At 32.1% G+C, this 19,060-nt stretch overlaps 1 protein-coding gene and 1 long non-coding RNA gene across 5 annotated transcripts; both read right to left on the bottom strand.

The window, feature by feature from the left end:
- Positions 1-3,184: 3,184 nt before the first annotated feature.
- On the bottom strand, positions 3,185-7,944 carry LOC103502891 (proteasome subunit alpha type-3). The gene is made up of 10 exons (XM_008467012.3): positions 7,546-7,944; positions 7,402-7,441; positions 7,206-7,289; positions 6,853-6,926; positions 6,337-6,423; positions 6,169-6,253; positions 5,985-6,031; positions 4,350-4,415; positions 4,149-4,239; positions 3,185-3,436 (listed from the first exon to the last, which is right to left on the bottom strand). The coding sequence occupies exons 1-10, from the start codon at positions 7,647-7,649 to the stop codon at positions 3,365-3,367; spliced, it is 750 nt and encodes a 249-aa protein (XP_008465234.1). The 5' UTR covers positions 7,650-7,944; the 3' UTR covers positions 3,185-3,364.
- A 4,707-nt stretch (positions 7,945-12,651) lies between these two features.
- On the bottom strand, positions 12,652-15,747 carry LOC103502892 (uncharacterized). 4 transcript variants are annotated; one of them, XR_007822763.1, is made up of 6 exons: positions 15,475-15,747; positions 15,296-15,351; positions 14,136-14,617; positions 13,913-14,046; positions 13,269-13,430; positions 12,652-13,178 (listed from the first exon to the last, which is right to left on the bottom strand). It is a non-coding gene; the product is annotated as an uncharacterized LOC103502892 (long non-coding RNA). The 4 variants fall into 4 exon arrangements; XR_007822761.1 differs by having other exon boundaries at positions 13,905-14,046; positions 14,136-14,326; XR_007822762.1 differs by having other exon boundaries at positions 14,136-14,326.
- Between the last annotated feature and the right edge of the window lie 3,313 nt (positions 15,748-19,060).

Genomic DNA, 19,060 nt, shown 5'->3' with positions numbered 1-19,060 from the left:
ACACAAACTAGAATAGTCTGCACCCTAAACATAGATTATAATAATAAAGACTATAATAATCTGCACCTCAAATACGTCTATTATAATATCCAAACTATTATAAGTCACTATACTCCAAAGGTAGTAATATTGCAACTTGAGAAAAGTTGAAATCAACTTTCGGTGCATAATTTATACTCAAAGGGGTATTTATGAAAATGATCCAGTAATTTTTCAATTTTCCAAAAGAAAAGAGTCCATTTTGCACCATGATTATTTTTGGAGGAAGACTTTAGAGTCTATTTGGATTGATTTTTAAAGTGTTTAATTTTAAAAATAATTTATCGTGAGATAAATTGAAGTGTTTGACATTGGTTTAAAATAACTTTTAGAAAAATGAAATTATAAAATAAATTAGTTTAGAGAAAACACATGCAACCAAATTTTAGATTTGGTATTTAACGTAGAATACCTCCCAAATATCTATTTTTCTTCCTTTATCTTTTCTATTTCTTTTTTCCAATCTATTTTTCACTTCGTCGTTCTCTTTGTTTGTTTTTTTTTTTAATTTTTAAATACTTTGAATATTTTTTAAATGTGTGTTTCATATACATTTAAAAATAGGAGTTTGCAAATTTTTCTCTCTCAACCAAATCTATTTCGCATTAACATCTATGTAAGAGATCATGAGAACGTTAATGAAGAACATGATCGTTCAATTCGTGAAATAAAGATGAACGAATAATGTGATCGAATTGCACACCTTTTTGTCTAGTTGATATTATATGCTGGAAAGCATACAAACGCAGCGGAAACATGATCGAAAAAAATTACTCTATATGCAACTAAACACTTTAGTAATTAACATGCTTAAAACAACCCTAATTACAATGATTAAGGTTAAAAGAAATTCTTTACCTTTGAAGCTCTCTAATGCTCCAAATCTTCTCACGATCACATACCCGAAACCACCACTAGAGTTCACCCACTATATTTCGGACTAAGAACCGGGTTGTGGTATCCGTCGAATGAAGGAATTTAGAGAGAGATATGGAATGAAGTTTTTGATAAAAATTAGCCAAAAACAATACTTCTTCAGCTTGAAAAAGAACTATTTATAACCTAATTGCATGCAGAATTACATGTAATTAGTTGGATAATTTTTCAACACTTCGTATTCCACTAACATTTAGTGGAATTATTCACCATTCCATTTAGTGGGATTTTTGGATATTCCCATTAATTTTAGTCAAGGGCAAAATGGTCATTTGACCATTTTAGTCAAAGTCAAACTTTGACTTTTCAAGTCAAAAGTCAACATTTTGACTTTTTACCATTTTATCCATTTTGACTAATTCGACCTCTGAGCATGAATCCGCATTCATTTTCTTGAAATTCAAATCACATTTGAATATAAAGTCCTATAACCGACGATTATATCACATATATTCGTCGGTTTCTCTCTCTTTACCTAATTCGAACAATTCAAATTATTCAAACATGTTGTTCTAAGTTAATTCCGTATGAGCTAGCAAGGGAACCTAATGGACCTATAGATCATGGGCTCCAATGATCCGAGATTAACTAGCTAAACCCTTTTAGACCAAGCTAATCAACATTCGTCAACTAACGAGTCATTCCACTAAAGCCTCGTAGTTGCACTCCTCTCACCATAGATATATTTCTGTCCATCTGATATAACCATGATTAGTATGTTAATCCTTCACAGGTTGTTCGTAACCTTGACTGGGTCAAAATACTGTTTTTACCCATGAGACTACATCTTGTTCCTTAAGTCCCACTAATCCACTATTGAACATTTGGTTTGAGGTCCAACATATAAACTGAATTCCTCTCAGGCCAATGAGAGGTTGGGGCACCTATGTTCAAAACTTGGATTCAGTTCTTAAGGGAACAACCTATCTACTAACCTTAAAGCGGGTAGGAGTGAATTCCGTCTTGCACCCTATGTTCCCAACTATTCACCCGATCTTATCCCTGAAATGGGAGGCTTATTGGGCTAACACTAATGAGTTGCCTTCACCTATGCAGATATAAGGATAATCTCGTGTGAACAGGAGGAGTTCACGGTTAGCTTAGGATTAAGATTAAGTTACCTAGGTCATCAATAAACGAGATAGTCGGTTTTAAATAGTAAACGACGTTATTACGTAAAAGTGACTATTTAATGGTTCTGTCTTATGTAAACCTTTTACATATGATGCCCCCTCTTTCATGTCTCTACATGAACGATTCAGGATTACATCGTTTGTATTATTTACAAAGTAGGCTGCATCGATAGTATCTCTGAATAAAGCGTCCAACCTTTAATCATATACTATAGACTATTTAGACTATTTACTCGAACTTAATCCATGTTTATGTCTCTACATAAAGTTCAAGTTTACTCAAAAATAGTCTTGGGATCTATGTTTATTGGATTTAAGAATATAATTTTCAATTTCTCAATAACGACTTTATTGAAAAGAATATGATTACAAACTACGAGTTTTAGAACATTAATTCCAACATTATATTGTCTCGAAAAAATTATTGATCCTATTTAAATTTTTATTGTTGTAAATCAATTATTGTTTTAATGGTCATGTATCTATATTTCAAGATATTTGTACTCCTAAAATTGAATTGTTTCAAAAAATTAATACAAAAAAATAAAATTAATGTTTAGTTTTAAGTAACTAAAAAATTGATAATTTCATAACGTGTAATTAGTTTGAAAATATATTTTTGAAAAAAAGATTCAAAATGTATGTATTTCCCTATAAAATTAATTCTAATTTGACCTAAGTATACACATTATTAGTATAGGACAAACCAAAATTTTACATATAAACATTTATAAAGAAATCAAATCAAACACATAAATTTTTAGATTTTAAACTCATTATATAAAAAAGGTTTTTTAAAAATATATTCTTAAAAAAATATATATCTTTTTTATAGGCAATATAACTGACCCTTAAAAGTAGGTATTCAGAGCTTAAATTTATGTAGCTGAAGTAATCTAACAACAAATTCGGATTTCCAATATAAGTTCAAATTCAAAAATTTTAACCCCAGATTGGGTTTATAAACCTAAATCCATGAGCAAATAGGCAACTGCATTTGCAAATCATCCACGACTCTTGATTGTATTAAAATTTTCAAGGGAGGACTGGTCATAGGATGTGATATCTTCACAGTCTTCAGGGGAGAAAAACCTCAATTTGATTAAAGAACAGTACAACAAAACAAAGCAGTACGAAAATCACATTAAGTTTATCCACTTCCTGAATCCTTGAAAAATTCTTACAGGATGCTCAAATCAAAAACTTAGAAACTAAATTAAGCAATTGCAACACAGTAAGAACGCCTATAAATTTCCTTAATCAGCATCCATTTCTTCCAGGGCAGCTTTAGCAGCTGCCTTTGCTTCCTCTAGGAGATCCTCCGGGACCTGAAATTGGTTAAAAGCATGTGGTTAAAAACTACCCCTAGTAGGCAACCAAATTCCCTAAAATAAACTCGGAAGAATTTCAGGAAAAATGGATATAGAGATGGTCTATACTACTATTGTATAAAGAATGTGAGAACCACTAAATAAAATAATGAAATGAATAGTAATGTGACAATAAAATAGTATTGAAGCTATAACATCCTAATTCTTTCCAAAGGAATTATGCATCACTAAAAAATTAACGAACCCTAGATTCCCAACACAACTTACAGAAGTCCCCATCATCCCAAGGAAAAACGAAGTTTGAGGTAATCAGTTCAGAACTTGGATACAGCTCGCCACAATCAAATTTATTTACCACCAATATTCATTAAGCTTCCCCATATTGGTGTTGAAAATAAGAACAAAAGAAAAGATCAACAAATTGTCCATGGACTTGACTTAGAGTGTGTTTGATTTAAATTTTCAAGTGTTTAACACTAGAAAATGTCAGTTTAAAAAAATTGGAAAAGGTCAGTTTAAAAAAATGGGAGTATTTGGCAAACTTTCAAAATAGCTTTTGAGAAACTTTTAAAGCTTATTTTAAACAGTTTTTATCAAAGAGTTTAAATAAAAATGACATTTCGAAAAACATTACTTTTTCCTCTAGTCAATATAAACATATTACATACCCTTTAAGGGAACATAACAAATACCACAACATTCACAGTACCTTCTGATGTTGGTGGTTTGATTCATCACAGATCCAACTCATTTCCAACTCGAAGTCCTTGTCCTTTGCCTCATCATGTACTCCATAAATGCTGCTCGCCAAAAAGGGCAAAACAAAGTTTAGGTTTTAATCAAACAGTTGTTCCAACAAATTACATGATCAACTGTTTTAGCAAAAATCAACAACTCAAAAGTTACTCACATCTTGGCTACTTCAATAACCCCTTGCCGACAAGTCAATTCAGAGAGCTTCAACTTTTCAATTTCCCTGTTATTGTATCACTTGTACATCAGGAATATTACTTAAATTTTCATAAATAAGAGATAACATACAACAATATGCTGTTGGGATGGTAAATATGTACATATTCTATGGTGGGCGCAATTATAAGAAAAGGAGTATTTAAAGTTTCCCTTGTTTGACAAAATTGCTTTAACTATAGGCACTTTAGTAAAAATTACATCAGAATAAATAGCCAAGTGTTTGATTCTACATTTTTCAAATTTCTCTTTTCAATGTCTATGTTTTACAGTTTAGCATGAGCACTTAAGCTAAATCACTCCACACTATTTTTTAAAGCTTAGAGGCGCAATAAAGTGCAATAGTCTTCTAGGGTCTAAGCACAAGGTGAAAAATAAAAATAAATAAATAAATGGACATTTTTGTGTGGGTAATATATAAAAGCACTACAACATAAAGAAGATAAAGCATAGTTGAAGTAGGAATACGAAAAAAAAAAGAAAAAAAAAAACCCTAAACATAGAGTTTTGCATTTAGGCTTTTAGTAAACTTTATTTTATTTATTTAATAAAGCAGAAAAATGTGTAATTATTATTCTTAAAAAATAAGGAAAACTCCCCAAGGCGGGACTTGGGGCCTTAGGGCTTCACAAAGGTGCAAACCTAATGGGCACTTTTTTTTAATATCGTGTTCAGACTAGCTTACGCGCACCTCAACTAGTTTCACACTTTATATTGTCCGCCTGGCATTTTCAAGGTGAGACACCAAACCTGCACCTAAGAGGGCTTTTTAAATGCCTAAATCCACAAGTACTTGTTTTAAGCATTCAAATTTTTCTAATAACACTTCTTCAATAAGAACGCAAGAATATTAAAAACACTAGTAAATTCTTCCAAACATGATCTTGAGTGGAGTGTGCTTTGGACATGACTGCTAAACATATAAGTCTTCTTAAATACCGCAGCCTTCTTATTTGGCATAGATTATTCATATGATGAAGAAAAAGTTCTAAAAAGATGCTCCGTCAATGCTGAGACAAAGATGTAAACATCAAAAATAAGAGTTAGATTCATACATGAGATTTTCTACTACAAATTAACTAGTATCAACCATTTTCCCTCCAGTTTCTTGCATCACTCTGGTCAGAGAGCCAATATACTACCACATCATCTGAAAGTTCAATACTGGTTACATTCCATTTTACTTAAGATTTAAGAATATCAACCATAAACTAGTGAATGTAAACTCACAATGTAGCAAGAACGATTTAAAACCTAAAATCCCTCACATATAAATCTCTTTTTCCAAGTAATACTACTTAATTTTATTTTTACAACAAACAACTTTTTCCAATATGGTGAGGATTCACATACCAACCATAAAAAGCTAGACATGAATCCCCTACTCCAACATAAACATAAGTCTAGGTTAGCTTATATAACGATTTGTACTGGTTGTAGCAGTCATGCATCCATGTTCATGAAAACTCATTCTCAACAAATTAAATTATAGCAAGTCAATTAGAAAGAAACAATGGATTGATCTCTAGTCAAAACCCAACAAGAAGAATCATGACAAGAAAATTTTGTATCTTACGTTTTTGCAGCTTGCCTACCCTTCCCAATTGCAGCACCATAGTATCTCTAGAAAAAAACCAAAAAAAAAAACAGGTCAGTTTGTAGAGCAGCAATTGATGTACATAAGTAACTCAAGTGTAGTGAAGAAAACGACATTCATGTTAACACTGAGAAGTTTGCAACATGTCAATATGTATACTCACGTACGAAACACCAGATGGTTCAACCATGTACAATTGTGGTCCATCTCTGTCATAACCTCCAAGAATTACACCACATCCAAAAGGCCTGCAACATTAATTTTAATTCTATTTAAGGAGAAAGCAATTTCAAACTACTATAGTATACGTTTTACTGAAATCACAACAAACCTGAGCCACCAGTAAAGTGTGCAGAGATGCACATAACTAGCAACACGGTCAGCTAGTTCCTTAACAGGGATTGGTTCCCCATATACACTGCATAAAGTGTCCGTAAAAAAACAAGATAAGCATTCAATAGGATAATACAAAATCAACAATACAGCTTAAATAACCTCAGATAAGGGCATTAAATGAACTGATAACTTCTTTCTCATGCTCAGCAATGCTCTCATCATCACATAATTTTCCAATGGTTTACTATTATAATATACTGGTGTCTAGAGCATCATAAATACTAACACTGCTGATCCCTCATAACTCCAAGCATCTATTTCAATACATTTATCAATTCAAACTCGGGAATAAGAAATCAACATAAGGGCAAATTGAATTAATCAAAGTATAATCACCAAATGTGCATCTTCAATATGTACTCTTACAGATTAACAAATATCATCACTAATAAAGGGAGAGATGTGCTTAGACTAGGGCACTGTCTAAAATAGAGGAGAATGAAGGTGCAACCTTTCGTAGTTGGTTGCTTCAGACTTAGCTCGAGCCACTATCTGTCTTCCATCTGCAGCTAACCCGGCCACAGCCTGCCATCAAATAGCGAATACATCAATGAACAAAATTGTAAATGTTAACAGCTCATTTCTTGCCGTTTGTTAAACTACAAACACTTGAATATGAGAAAATCCAAAAGTAAATTAACTTTTTTATTCCATAATTCATATCCAAGTCTCTGCCCAAACAAGGCACATTCCCTTAATCAGTTAGTGTACGACCATTATAGAACAAAAGCCTAAAAGCATCAAAACCCTTATTTCATGATACTTGAATCCAAAGCAGTGATCTAAAAAATATTAGGGGAATACCATGCCAGAATGACGATGAATAGCGTGAATTCTTCTATTAGAACCAGGAAGCATCATCTTAGAGGTAATAAGCTTTTCCACGCCCTGAATCAAAAACACCCAAATCAGATTCCCACGTGAGAGACACCCAACCGCACTCCTTTAGTCCCATACACAAACAATAGACGAGACAAACTCTTGACGAAAAAGAATTTACCATAACAACTCCGTCTTTGCATTTGATTCCAATAACAGTCCTGCAAAACGAATTGACAGTTCAGACAAAAGGGAAATCGTAAATCTCTAACACTAGTACGTCCAAAGAGTAATTAGGATGAAAAGAAGAGAAGAATAGGAATACCCGCTGTTGTCGACGGCCTTAGCTGCGTACTCGATCTGAAAAACGCGTCCATCGGGGGAGAATGTGGTGACGGAAAGATCGTAACCTGTGCCAATGCTACTCATTGTAGATGGTTGTTTGTCCTAACGGAAAAGGAGGTTCGATTGGAAATTTGTGGAACACGAAATGAAAGAAGAATGCAAGCAGCTTAAGAAGAAGGAGAAGAAGAAGCTCTGCACTTCTCTACTCTTCAATTTCTTTCTTCTCAAGAAATTCTTTTGTCTTCGTTCGCCTTTTCTTTTTTGCTCATCAAATTACCATTCTAGTCCTTTTGTTTTTGCTTTTTATGTTTTAAAAAATAATTGTACAAATCCTAGGGGGTACATTAACCGTGTGGAGGATGAAAGAATATTTGATTGGCGAAAAAAAAAATTGATAAGTTGAAAGCTAATTTAACTCAATTTAGTTTTATTTTTTTCACCTTTCTATAATTTAAACAAATTTTTATATTATTTTTAATATACAATGGGAATAAATTGTCATTTAAGATGCAAGATAATATGCAAAATAATATATGTTATATATTAACTTTCAAGAATAAAAGAAGAAGTTATTTTTAAATGTTAAGTCTCACTTCTCTAAAATCACAACAAAGAAGTTCTTTTGGTACTTATAAGTCCGAACATAGAACAATCACAACAAAGAAGTCTAGCTTTTATAAGTTCGAGCATAGAACCACAAAAAAAAAACAAAGTTAAATGAAATAGAAGCACTCAATGATGGAGAGAATGATAAGCCAACAACCTAAGTTAATCCAATAACCTAACTTTTGAGACCCAAAAATCTATTTAAAATAAAAATTTTGGCCACGTAGCACCCACGCGCGTCTCTCCAAATTCTCTCGGCAGGCCACGTGAGTTTGGTTGCGAAGTGTTCGTGGGTTTGTTTTCCGGTGGCCGGTGGGGGTATTTCTTTGTGGGTGTAAGCAGGAGTATCCTTTGTGGGATTTCAGGTAAGTCTTCTGGTTTCATTTCGGCTTTCTGGAGTTCGGTGATAATCAGCAAGCAGGGTTTCGGTGAAGCTTTCGAAAAATGGTTCCTTCTTGCTGATGACCGAAGTGATGTCGACGATAGTAGAGTTCGATGATGTCTCGGTGGTGAAACAACGTGCGTTGACGGCCTGGAACGTGTGCACGACGTGGCTGTGAAAGATCGTAAGGCGGCGGCGGCGAGCGTTGCCCTACTTCCAATTCAATCTTCTTCAACCACGAACCGATCCGGGCGAGTGATGGGGGTTCAACCGGGTCTTCTAAACCGCGCATTAGGGCTTACCGTACGGCCATCTGATTTAAATGGGCCTTCTCATTTCATGTATGATGGGCCGGCGAGCGAAAAGAACAAAATGTCTGGGTAGTGTATTTGCAGGGATTAAGCGTGTTAAGCAGCCATCTGGGCTTGTGGAGAATAATTGTGTTGGGCTTATAGAGAATAAATATAGGCTTTTTAACTCAAATGGTCTAAATTGTCATGTGATATTACATACGGTTTTTCTTTCAAATATATTACATACAAGTTCTAAATTGACTCATTTATTTCACAAAAGAGCGGGTAAACTTACCTTCTTATCCATAATTTTTTAATGTAAATGAAAAATAAATTGAAAAGGAAATGTTTTGGAGACGTTGAACGCGTGAAAAGGGGTATCTTTGCACGTATAAGAAAATAGCATTTTGTCCGGCGAAAACTATCATCCTTTTTTCATTCTTCGTCTTTCCCAGTCGTTCACCATTTACCATTCCAAGCTCACATTAGGGTTTTCATTCTTCGTCTCCAGCAGTTGTGTCGTCTAGGTGTAAGCCATTTTCCATTACAGTATTTCGGAGCAATCTTCCATTACGGTGAGTCTATTTTTATACTTCTTATATGAAATAAAATGGGGTATATTTGCATCAGATCGTCGTTCTTTAAAGTCTGCAATCGTCTTCTTCAAACTATTTTATTTAGAAAATGAGACTAAAGAAGCATTTAGGGTTTATTAACATTGATGATTTTGTACTGTGAAATCGATGGATGTAAAGTGTTATTTTTCTCTTAAAACCACAAATTAAGTAATGCATGTTATATATATTTTGTTTTAATGTTTATAATCTTAAAATGCAACTTTGAAAAGAAGCAGGAAGTGTTTGAGTGTGATGTTTTTGAAGTTCGGCTATGTTTCCACTTAAACATTGAAGTTGGAATTTATAAAAATCATAATATCGTAAATGGTAGTTTATATTGTATCATAATCCGTTTATGCAGTTGATAAAAAATGGTGCATCGAAGCGAAAGATGCCTAGGATCAAGGTTGAAACATATTAAATCAAACAACGATCCAACTCTGATTGACGATAATACCAAGGTATATTTTTAAGTTTCTGAAAGTGTATATGAAATGGTATAAATCGTTAAACAAAATATAATATGTATATATATGGTAGAAGAAAGATAGATATGAAGAACCAATTCAGTACGAACCACTGCAAACTATATATCTAAACAATGATGAACAAGAGTTAAGAGGACCTATAGGTACACAAATTGCGGTGTACCAAGATCATAAATTTGTGAAACTGGATGTTGTCTTTGAAACACCGGAAGCAAAAATGGCAACACATGACAAAGGGAAACAATTAAAGCAAGTATATTATAAATTTACTGAAGTATATATTTCATATGCTATGTGTTGATGCTTTTATTATATTTATTTATAGATGAGCGAATGAGAAATATCATATGACGTACCACTTAATGATTCATCAGAATCTGATGAGGTTATTTATGTTTTGTATGGATTGAAAATGGTTTATTATACAAATGATGAGTTATGAAATTGTACGTTAATGGTATTATGTTTTCTGCATGACAATTTACCCATTGCCAAAAGGAGATTGTTCGAATCTGTGTTGAAGGGGAAAGGAAAGGCGAGTGAAAATGAAAATGTACGTGTGATGTAAAATTTAGTTGTATTTGTTTTTAAAAAACTAACGTTACATTAATATAACCTTTTAATTGTTTATATGAAATGTAGGTATCTAAAAAGAGAAAGATAAAGAGAGTGGTCAAAGAAAGGGAAGAGAAAAAGGATAATACTCATAAGTATAAAAAAAGTGATAAGAAACCAGAGATGGAAAAACAAGGAAGAAAACATATGAAGAAAGGAGAAAGAAACTCAAACAAAAAGATATATATAATATATGTATATAATATTTGTGAACAGTAAACTGCACTCATTTTTCATTGAAAATTGTTCTTATAATTTAAAATCTATATTACTAATATTCTTTCAGAAATCTATTGAAGAGAAAAAAAGGAGAAAAAATAGTTGACGAAGAAGATGTTTATGAGATAGTGATTATGTTATTGAAATATACTTAGTGTCATATGATGTAATAGTTTTAAGTATATATAGAATGATATTCTCCTACAATTTATATTTGCAGGATGCAGTATTGATCCTGAAAAGAAGTCCAGGTCAAGGGTACAAAAACCAAAAATCTATATGCAAGACTAGAGGTCATTAGGAATATAAAAAGAAAACTAAATATTACAGAATTAGAAGTTTTTAGAAATTCGTCTTTCGGTACTTTGCTAGACATTAAATTCTCTAAATTCCAGAGCCAACTTCTATACCACATTATAAGGCGTCAATGTACATTGACGAAGAACGATTAATTATGGTTTAACTTCGAAGAATTTATAACCAAATTTAGCATCGGGTCTAAATTGCGGTCCCTTGCCAATAGTAGATCTTTCTAAGGTGAAGGAAAAATTTCTGTCGAAGTACTTCAATAATGAAGACCCTATCCAGAGGTCAAGGGTCTCATTTTTATTTAATGACTTGAAAAAATTGAAGGAGGAAGATAAAGTGAAAATGACAAAAATAGACTTCTTAGAGAATTTCCTACTGAGTAAACAATTCACAACGGATATAGATTTGGAACACATCAAATTGGTGGATGATGAAAAATAATTTGATGCGTATCCATGAGGAAGGATAAGGTATAATGTTCTAATAGATTCTATCAAGAAATCAATAAAAAAAAAAACCCCTTCTACCTTAGCTATTGGCATCTTTGGATTTGTCTTCTCTCTTTTAGTATAGGTGTACAAATGCATTCCACTCAGTCTGTTGACTGACCCTTCAATATTTTGTGCACAAAGAATTGATGAGAAAAAGATATGCATGCTGAATTGGGTAGTTGACATAAAAGTTTTATTATGCTATTGTGATTTGAAGGACCAACTTTTAAATTTCTAATTTAGTTAGTTTTGTTATATTAGAACCAACTTTTAAAGTGTATATTTTGTTTGGTAACAGCTACAAAAGTGTACTTTGTTCAAAGGATTTTATAAATTGAATGCTTTATTTCTCTAAAGGAACATGGGTTGTAATGTATGAAATGTATGTTTGGGATGTAGCAACATTTATCAGGTTATGGAAGATGAAAAGAATTTGATGAGAAGCTTGTTGACTAGTATGAATACGTTACATATATTGGATTTAATATGGTATATATGTAATAAAATGATGTATATGAGGATATTATACATTATAATTTGATATATATTGAAATGGAAAATGTGATAAAGTGTTTAGGTTAAGTATATTTGCAATAATATTACGTATACGATAGTGCAATGCAAACTTTGAACTACAAAACTAAGGAAAATAATGTAAACATCATTAGTAGATATGAAATATTCAGGAAATTAATTAGTGGATAATTAAATAATAAAATTTGAATATTTTGTACGAAAAATTGTCGTATATATGTAATAATATTGTGTATATAATGGATATTAAACATTACAATTGGATATATATTAAAATGAAAAAAAGATCATGCGGTTCAAAAAATGAAAAATGTTAAAGTGTATATTTTCAATAATATCACGTATATAACAAGCGAATGGAAAGTTTTTAATAATACTCAACGTAGATAATATTTTCAATAATATCATATATATAACAAGCGAATGGAAATTTTTTAATAATACTCAACGTAGATAATATTTTCAATAATATCACGTATATAACAATAGATAACTAAGGAAAATAATGTAAATATAATTGAAGACATTAAAATTTCATGGAATTTGAAGATAACTTTAGAGTTGAAATTTAAATTTTAACAACATTACAATATAAAAATTTAAATTAAAAGTAAAAAACATAATAAATAACGAATCATCTAAGGAAAACTTGCATCTTTTCCGATTATGATCAACACATCTACAACGGCCACATTTAACGCGTCTCTTGAACTTTATTTTTGAAGAAATTCTAATTTTCTTCAATTAACCAACTGCACGTTTTACACTCGGTGAGAGGATGACAATGGACATAACATCATCAGGTATTTGCCATTATCGATGATCGTATAATGGATTTATTACTCCTCTATATATTAAACTTAAAGTGTTGTTCAAGTAAAGAGCTGAGACATATGATTTAATTGACAAACGGTTCATGGTGAAAACAGCACATGCATGCACACAAGGTATTTCCAATATATACCACATCCTGCAACTACAAACCTTCGTAGGTAAGTAAACCACATATTGCGAGGTTCCATCTATGACCTGGTATTTGATGTTGTTAACCAGATTAACCTACATTGCAAATATACAAAAGAATTAGATAATGTATATATTCCATATGATGATATGCAGCATATGTAAGTGTATATAAATGGAGCATACCTTCATTGATTGATTACGTTCAATCTGTTCCCTTAATATACCTTCAATTGTTTTTATAAAATCTGTAACTTGATAATCAGCTTCATTTCTTCGTTTGAAAAATCATATTTGTAACACCATTTGCAAAACCTCAAGCATGGAACATATTGGTAACTCCCTAGCCTTGAGCATGACAGAATTCAAACTTTTAGATATATTAGTGGTCATGACATTATATCTTCTACATGGTGACTACACATGAGGCCACTTAGAAAACCAATGGATTCAAGCTCCTCACATATACCAGGGGCAGAAGATTCCAACAATCGCATTTCGTGTTTTAAGTCTACAATATTAAAAGCATTCTCACATGCATGAAATACGATATTAACTATTCTCTTGTACTTCAACTTTAGGTTCATAAGTAAATGAACACGACACATGCAATATACAACGTTGGGAAATACTACCTCTATGACTTTGCATATACTTTTATGCCTATCAGATACTATGACAACCTCATTATGTCCACCTATAATTCTCTTCAATTTATTGCAAAACCAGGTTCAAGAGGAATCATTCTCAAAATCAACAACATAAAAGGCTAGTGGAAATATTTGATCATTTGCATCGGTGTTGAAGTAGATAAAAGAGTACCATCATACTTATTCTTCAGACTTGTTCCATTGATAGAAATTGACTGGGCGACAATGTTGCCAACAAAAAATGAAAGTAGATAATGCCATGAAGAAGTATATAAATCTACCATCGGCATTAACTTTGTATTCAACAACAGAACCTATGAACATGACAAATATGTACATTAATGGTAAGGAAAGAATGACGAAAAAATAATTACATATATGAACATGTATACTGCCAATATACCTGGGTTGTTGAGTTCCAATATCTAAGCAAGTTTAGGTATCATCTTATAGGAGTCTTCTAGAGATCCTCGAATCTCATCCAACGCAACCTCACATGCACGCCATGCTTTTGATCATTTGCATCGGTTTTGAAGTAGATAAAAGAGTACCATCATACTTATTCTTCAGACTTGTTCCATTGATAGAAATTGACTGGGCGACAATGTTGAAATGGGTTCTTCACATCTTTTTTATATCATTTACATATACAATAGGATAGGATCCGAATATTGATCCAAGTTATCTAATTATTCTTTGTTTTGTAGTAATACTTGACTGGATTTCACTTCATTTATAGTATTTATCATATTTAAGTTTATGAAATTTAAATAAAATCAAATAAGGAGTCTTTATATCGGGTTACAAAGGGCCATGTTTAAAAAAAATATGCCGTCTGGGGGATTTCGTGAACCCATTTCAGTCGCTTGAACAACAAGCTTATCTCTGTTTTCCATTAGAGCAAAGAATCAAGAAAAGAAACAAAACTCAGAAGGCAAAAACCCAAAAAGAACATTCAAAATGGATCAAAAAGAGAAGGGAAATTGAAATGGTAAAGAAATGGGGGAACGAAAAAGAGAGAAAGAAGAAGAAGAAGAAGAAGAGGGTATATTTATTGTTCCAGCAAAAGGTGGAGCTACAGACTGACGCCAATGGCACTAAATAAATAAAGGCTTTGGTAGCTGCTGCTGTCGCTGGTGTGTTGGAGTCCTTCAGGCCTCAACGATAACCGCATGGCCTTGTTGAGCGAATCACATTTAAACACAAGAAAAACACCCTTTTTCAAGTTTACCCTTCAAATTCACGAGATTTTTAATTCTTTTTTAAGTCGTCCATTAGAGATTGTCAACTCTTTCTTGCTTTCCGTTTTCTTCTTCATCCTATTTTGTTCTCTTATTCATTTCAAGTTTTGTCCTTTTCCGGAATGGGTGTTTGTTTTCGTTTTCCTATGACAATTCATATTCGTAGATGATAAATTAAACTTAGATCAATAACCGTTAATCAATCTATATCTTTTGGTGTTTTTGGAAGGATTAAATTATAAAAGTATTTATTAACCTTGTCATTTGTTTTTATAAATAATGCAGTATCACACTCCAATTTCATAAACGGTTTCAAAAATACCTTTGGACATAAATTGACGTGGAACCCAAGTTCGAATCACCACTTCATTTTCTTCCCTAAAAGCCAAACAAACAGTAAATTATCTAAGACCTAAGTCCAGATATTAGGTATTTAATACAAAAACTAAACTAATCCATCGATGTAACAAATTTGAAGTTCATAGGGGTGAAGAGACATACCAGCGAAATGTGGCGGCGATCGGCGTTTTTAGCGTTTGTGTGGTGGCGAGTTTAGCGTTTGGAGAGGGGCAGTTTAGATAGAGCAACGTGGAGAGGAGAAGCAGCCAGTATAGAGCAATGTGGAGAACGGGCGGCTGGCGTATAGCAACGATCTGCGGCGATCGATGAGCAACGTGGAGAATATGGGCGACCGGAGTATAGCAATGTTCTACGGCGGTCGGTGAGATGGAGGCGTGAGAGATCGATGGATTTGGAAGAGAAAGGCGGAGATGAAAAGGGTTAAGAGAGAAAGTTTTAATAAAATAATTTATTTTAATAAATTGTTTTATTAAAATTTTTTTTAATAAGTTTATTTTAATAAATTTATTTTATTAAGTTTGTTTTAAAAATTTGTTTAATGAAAGAATGAAATAAATAGTATTTTTATACTTTTTATTTTTTTATTTTTTATATTTAACATTTTCAAACCATTTTTAAATAAATGTAAATAGACTTCACATTCTTTTCACGTCAAGTAAACATTATATATCTTTGACGCGACCACAACGTCAAGTAACTAGTGTTAATCCTTTAGATCATTTAGAGCAATATCATTCAAAGTTCCACACACTATTACTCAAAACTTCAATATTAGGCTTATAAGAAGAATGGAAAATAAACCAAAACAATCTAACACATACAATCAATTTTATAAGGAAAAAGAACGATTATGATCGGAAAATTGACAAAAATAGTACTTTTGGTTTTTGTTTTCAAAAGTAGCACATATTTTTAAAACTCGTAAAACTGTTTTTCTCGGCCAATTTCCTGAAAATATTATTTTTTTCTGACTTATAGATTGTTTTGGGTTTTCTAGGCACATTTATGTAACATTTCTTAGACAAAGATCGAGATTCTACCATTTTTTAAATATTCCTTAATCTTATTTAATTTTTTTATATTTTCAAAAAGATTATTTAAACTTCTAAATCTCCCACCAAAATCTTAACTAATATTTGCTACTTTTATCAATTTTCCTAATAGTTTCCTATAAATAATCATTTTTCCTTTTTATAATTCTCTCTTCTTCAACCCAAAATCTTCTTTCACATTACTTAATCACAACAAATGTTGTCACTTCCTTTCTTTCATGCTTTTACCCAATCAATCCTCTCATCAATGATATTGTTTCATGCTTTTACCCAATCAATCCTCTCATCAATGATATTGTTTCTCCTAATTTATTCTTTTCATCTTTCCCAAATTCTCGGGGTTCCAGTTTGAAGTTATGATAAGATAAAATTGATTAAATAAATGGAAGGAACTAGGAAAAGGAAAACTGGTTGTTCACACGAGATTTAAGGAGAAATGTAATTTGTGGAATTAAACTTTGTATTGATTTATATGGTGTTGTGAATACAATCTCTAATATTTATTCATTTGATGCTTTCTCTCAAATACAAATTAAGACTTATAACTTTTTTTATCTTCGATCTTCAGGAAGTTGTGGTTGCAAGCCTATTTGAGCTTCAATCTTCTGGAATTTAAGGAAAGTTTGATCTTCCAAGTCTTCAATCTTTCAGAAGATGATGATCTCAATGTTGATAAGAACTTACATGTCATGAGAGCTTTTTGAAGTTGAATTTTCAATTCTTTAGAGTTTCGATTCTTCAGAACTTCAATTCTTCCTTCAACCAAAGATCTCCAAAATGAATGGGAAGATCTCTATTTATAGAGAAATTTCATGGGCTTTAGGTGGGCTTAGGCCCATTTGCTTGTTGGGCTTGGGCTTGGGCCCATTTGCATGGTAGCTTGGGCTAGGGCCCATTTTTTTGATGAACTTAGGCTTGAGCCAACTTGCTTGTTGGGCTTGGGCTTAGGCCCATTTTCATGGTAGCTTGGGCTTGGACCCATTTTCTTGATGGACTTGGGCTTGACTCATTTGCTTGGTGGGCTTGGGCTCGGACCCACTTGTTTGACGGGTTCGGGCCCATTATTTCTCTGGCCCAATTTTTTTTATCAGGGGCTTGAATTGGATTGGATATGAGAAAGATTGACTACCCAAATCCAATCAAATTATAATCATCATAGTTTTGTTGTGCTGACGTGACATAACTTAATTGGCCAAAATTTCTTATTTAACAAATACCCCTTTTTGAGATTCATGCACGTGTATGGGTGGGTGAATCTCGAAAACGATAAGCTGAAACAAAAATATACAAATGATTTTGTTCTTGGCTTTGGCTCCAGCTAATAGGTCGAATTAATCACACTATGTATTTGGGCATATGTTTGACTAAAATGTTATATGAAGAAGTTTGGAATGTAACCCAATGTCCATTTTGGAATTTTGAATTTAATTCAATTTAATTTAAATCATTTGGAATATGGCCAAAAAAATAAATTTGAATGAAATTGGATTTTTTTAACTTACTTTGAGGATTGAGACTTAAATTAATAAAATTAAAATATTGCCAACCCATCAAAATATGAATTTGAGTCCAAGTTCTGATTGTTTTTTTTTTTTTTTTGAAAATCTTCTAATTTGATGTTTTTGCAAAAACTTATGCTAGTGGAATTATCCCCAAACTTAGAATTTGAAAAGTTTGTCCTTCTTTTTTGCTTTTACTTAATTTGAGATGAATTTATGATTTGGAATAAAATTTAAAAATTTTCCAATAGACGAGAAAAAAAAATGATTGGGGGAAATTTTTTTCCAAGATTTGAGGTGTTTTTTTTCAATTTTAGGTTTAATTATGAGGGAGATATGAGAGGGATATGGCTTGACTTTTTTTTTTTAATTCTTAAAAAAAAGAATGTCATTATTTTTTTTTAATTTAATTTTTTAATAAAGAAACAAAATAGAGATTTTTTTTTTTAATAAAGAAACATAATAGAAGAGGGTTACGTATAATACTACTCAATCTAAACTACCTGTATTTGTTGAGAAGGTTGGGATTTGATTTGCAACCTTCTACCCTTTATAAATAGGGATGAAGTTTGTAAACAAGTCATAACAACTCAAAATTCTCATCTCCTCTATTTTTTTCACCATTGCTTATGTGTTTTGGTTCTTTAATCTTTTTTTTCTTCATATTTGGGAGAGAAGAAAATGAGATTTACTTTATTATTATTTTTCCACAATTTGGGAGAATAGTTGTCAGAGAGATAAAGGTAAAGGGATCGGCCTAAATGCTTTGAAATATTTTTTTTTTCACCGTCTTCTGGTAAGGAAAACACAAAATGCACAAGAGAGAGAAAGAAAGTGGCGGCTGAAGAAAGAATTTTTTTTTCTCTTGTTCTTTCTTTTTTCATTTTTCTTTTCTTCTTTTTGTTTCCCTTTTCTCTCTCTTTTTTTGTTTTTCTTTTCTTTTTTTATTCGTTTGTCTTTTCTTTTTAATTACTTTTTCTTTTGGGAAACTTAGCCCATAAGGTTAGCCATTTTTTTTAAATATTCCAAGTTTTCCCTTCTATCTTTCTTTTTTTCCTCGCGATTCATCTTCCTCCTATTATTTCGTCTTCCCCGTCTTCACATGCGATTTCGTCTTCCTTCTTTTCTCTTTTTCTTTTCTGCGATTTCTTTCCATCATTTTTCTTATTTTTCAAT

Source organism: Cucumis melo, chromosome 8, assembly GCF_025177605.1.
Source record: "Cucumis melo cultivar AY chromosome 8, USDA_Cmelo_AY_1.0, whole genome shotgun sequence".
Taxonomy (NCBI): Eukaryota; Viridiplantae; Streptophyta; class Magnoliopsida; order Cucurbitales; family Cucurbitaceae; genus Cucumis; species Cucumis melo.
The sequence above is the reverse complement of the archived record's forward strand: the minus strand, read 5'-3'. Positions and strand labels throughout refer to the sequence as shown.

Excerpts from the sequence above, each read along its gene's own strand:
- LOC103502891 (XM_008467012.3), bottom strand. The coding sequence starts at position 7,649 with ATGAGTAGCATTGGCACAGGTTACGATCTTTCCGTCACCACATTCTCC. Across the intron at positions 6,254-6,336 it reads ACACTTTACTGGTGGCTCAG|GCCTTTTGGATGTGGTGTAA; the intron begins GTTTGTTGTGAT and ends TTAATGTTGCAG. Across the intron at positions 6,032-6,168 it reads AACCATCTGGTGTTTCGTAC|AGATACTATGGTGCTGCAAT; the intron begins GTGAGTATACAT and ends GTTTTTTTCTAG.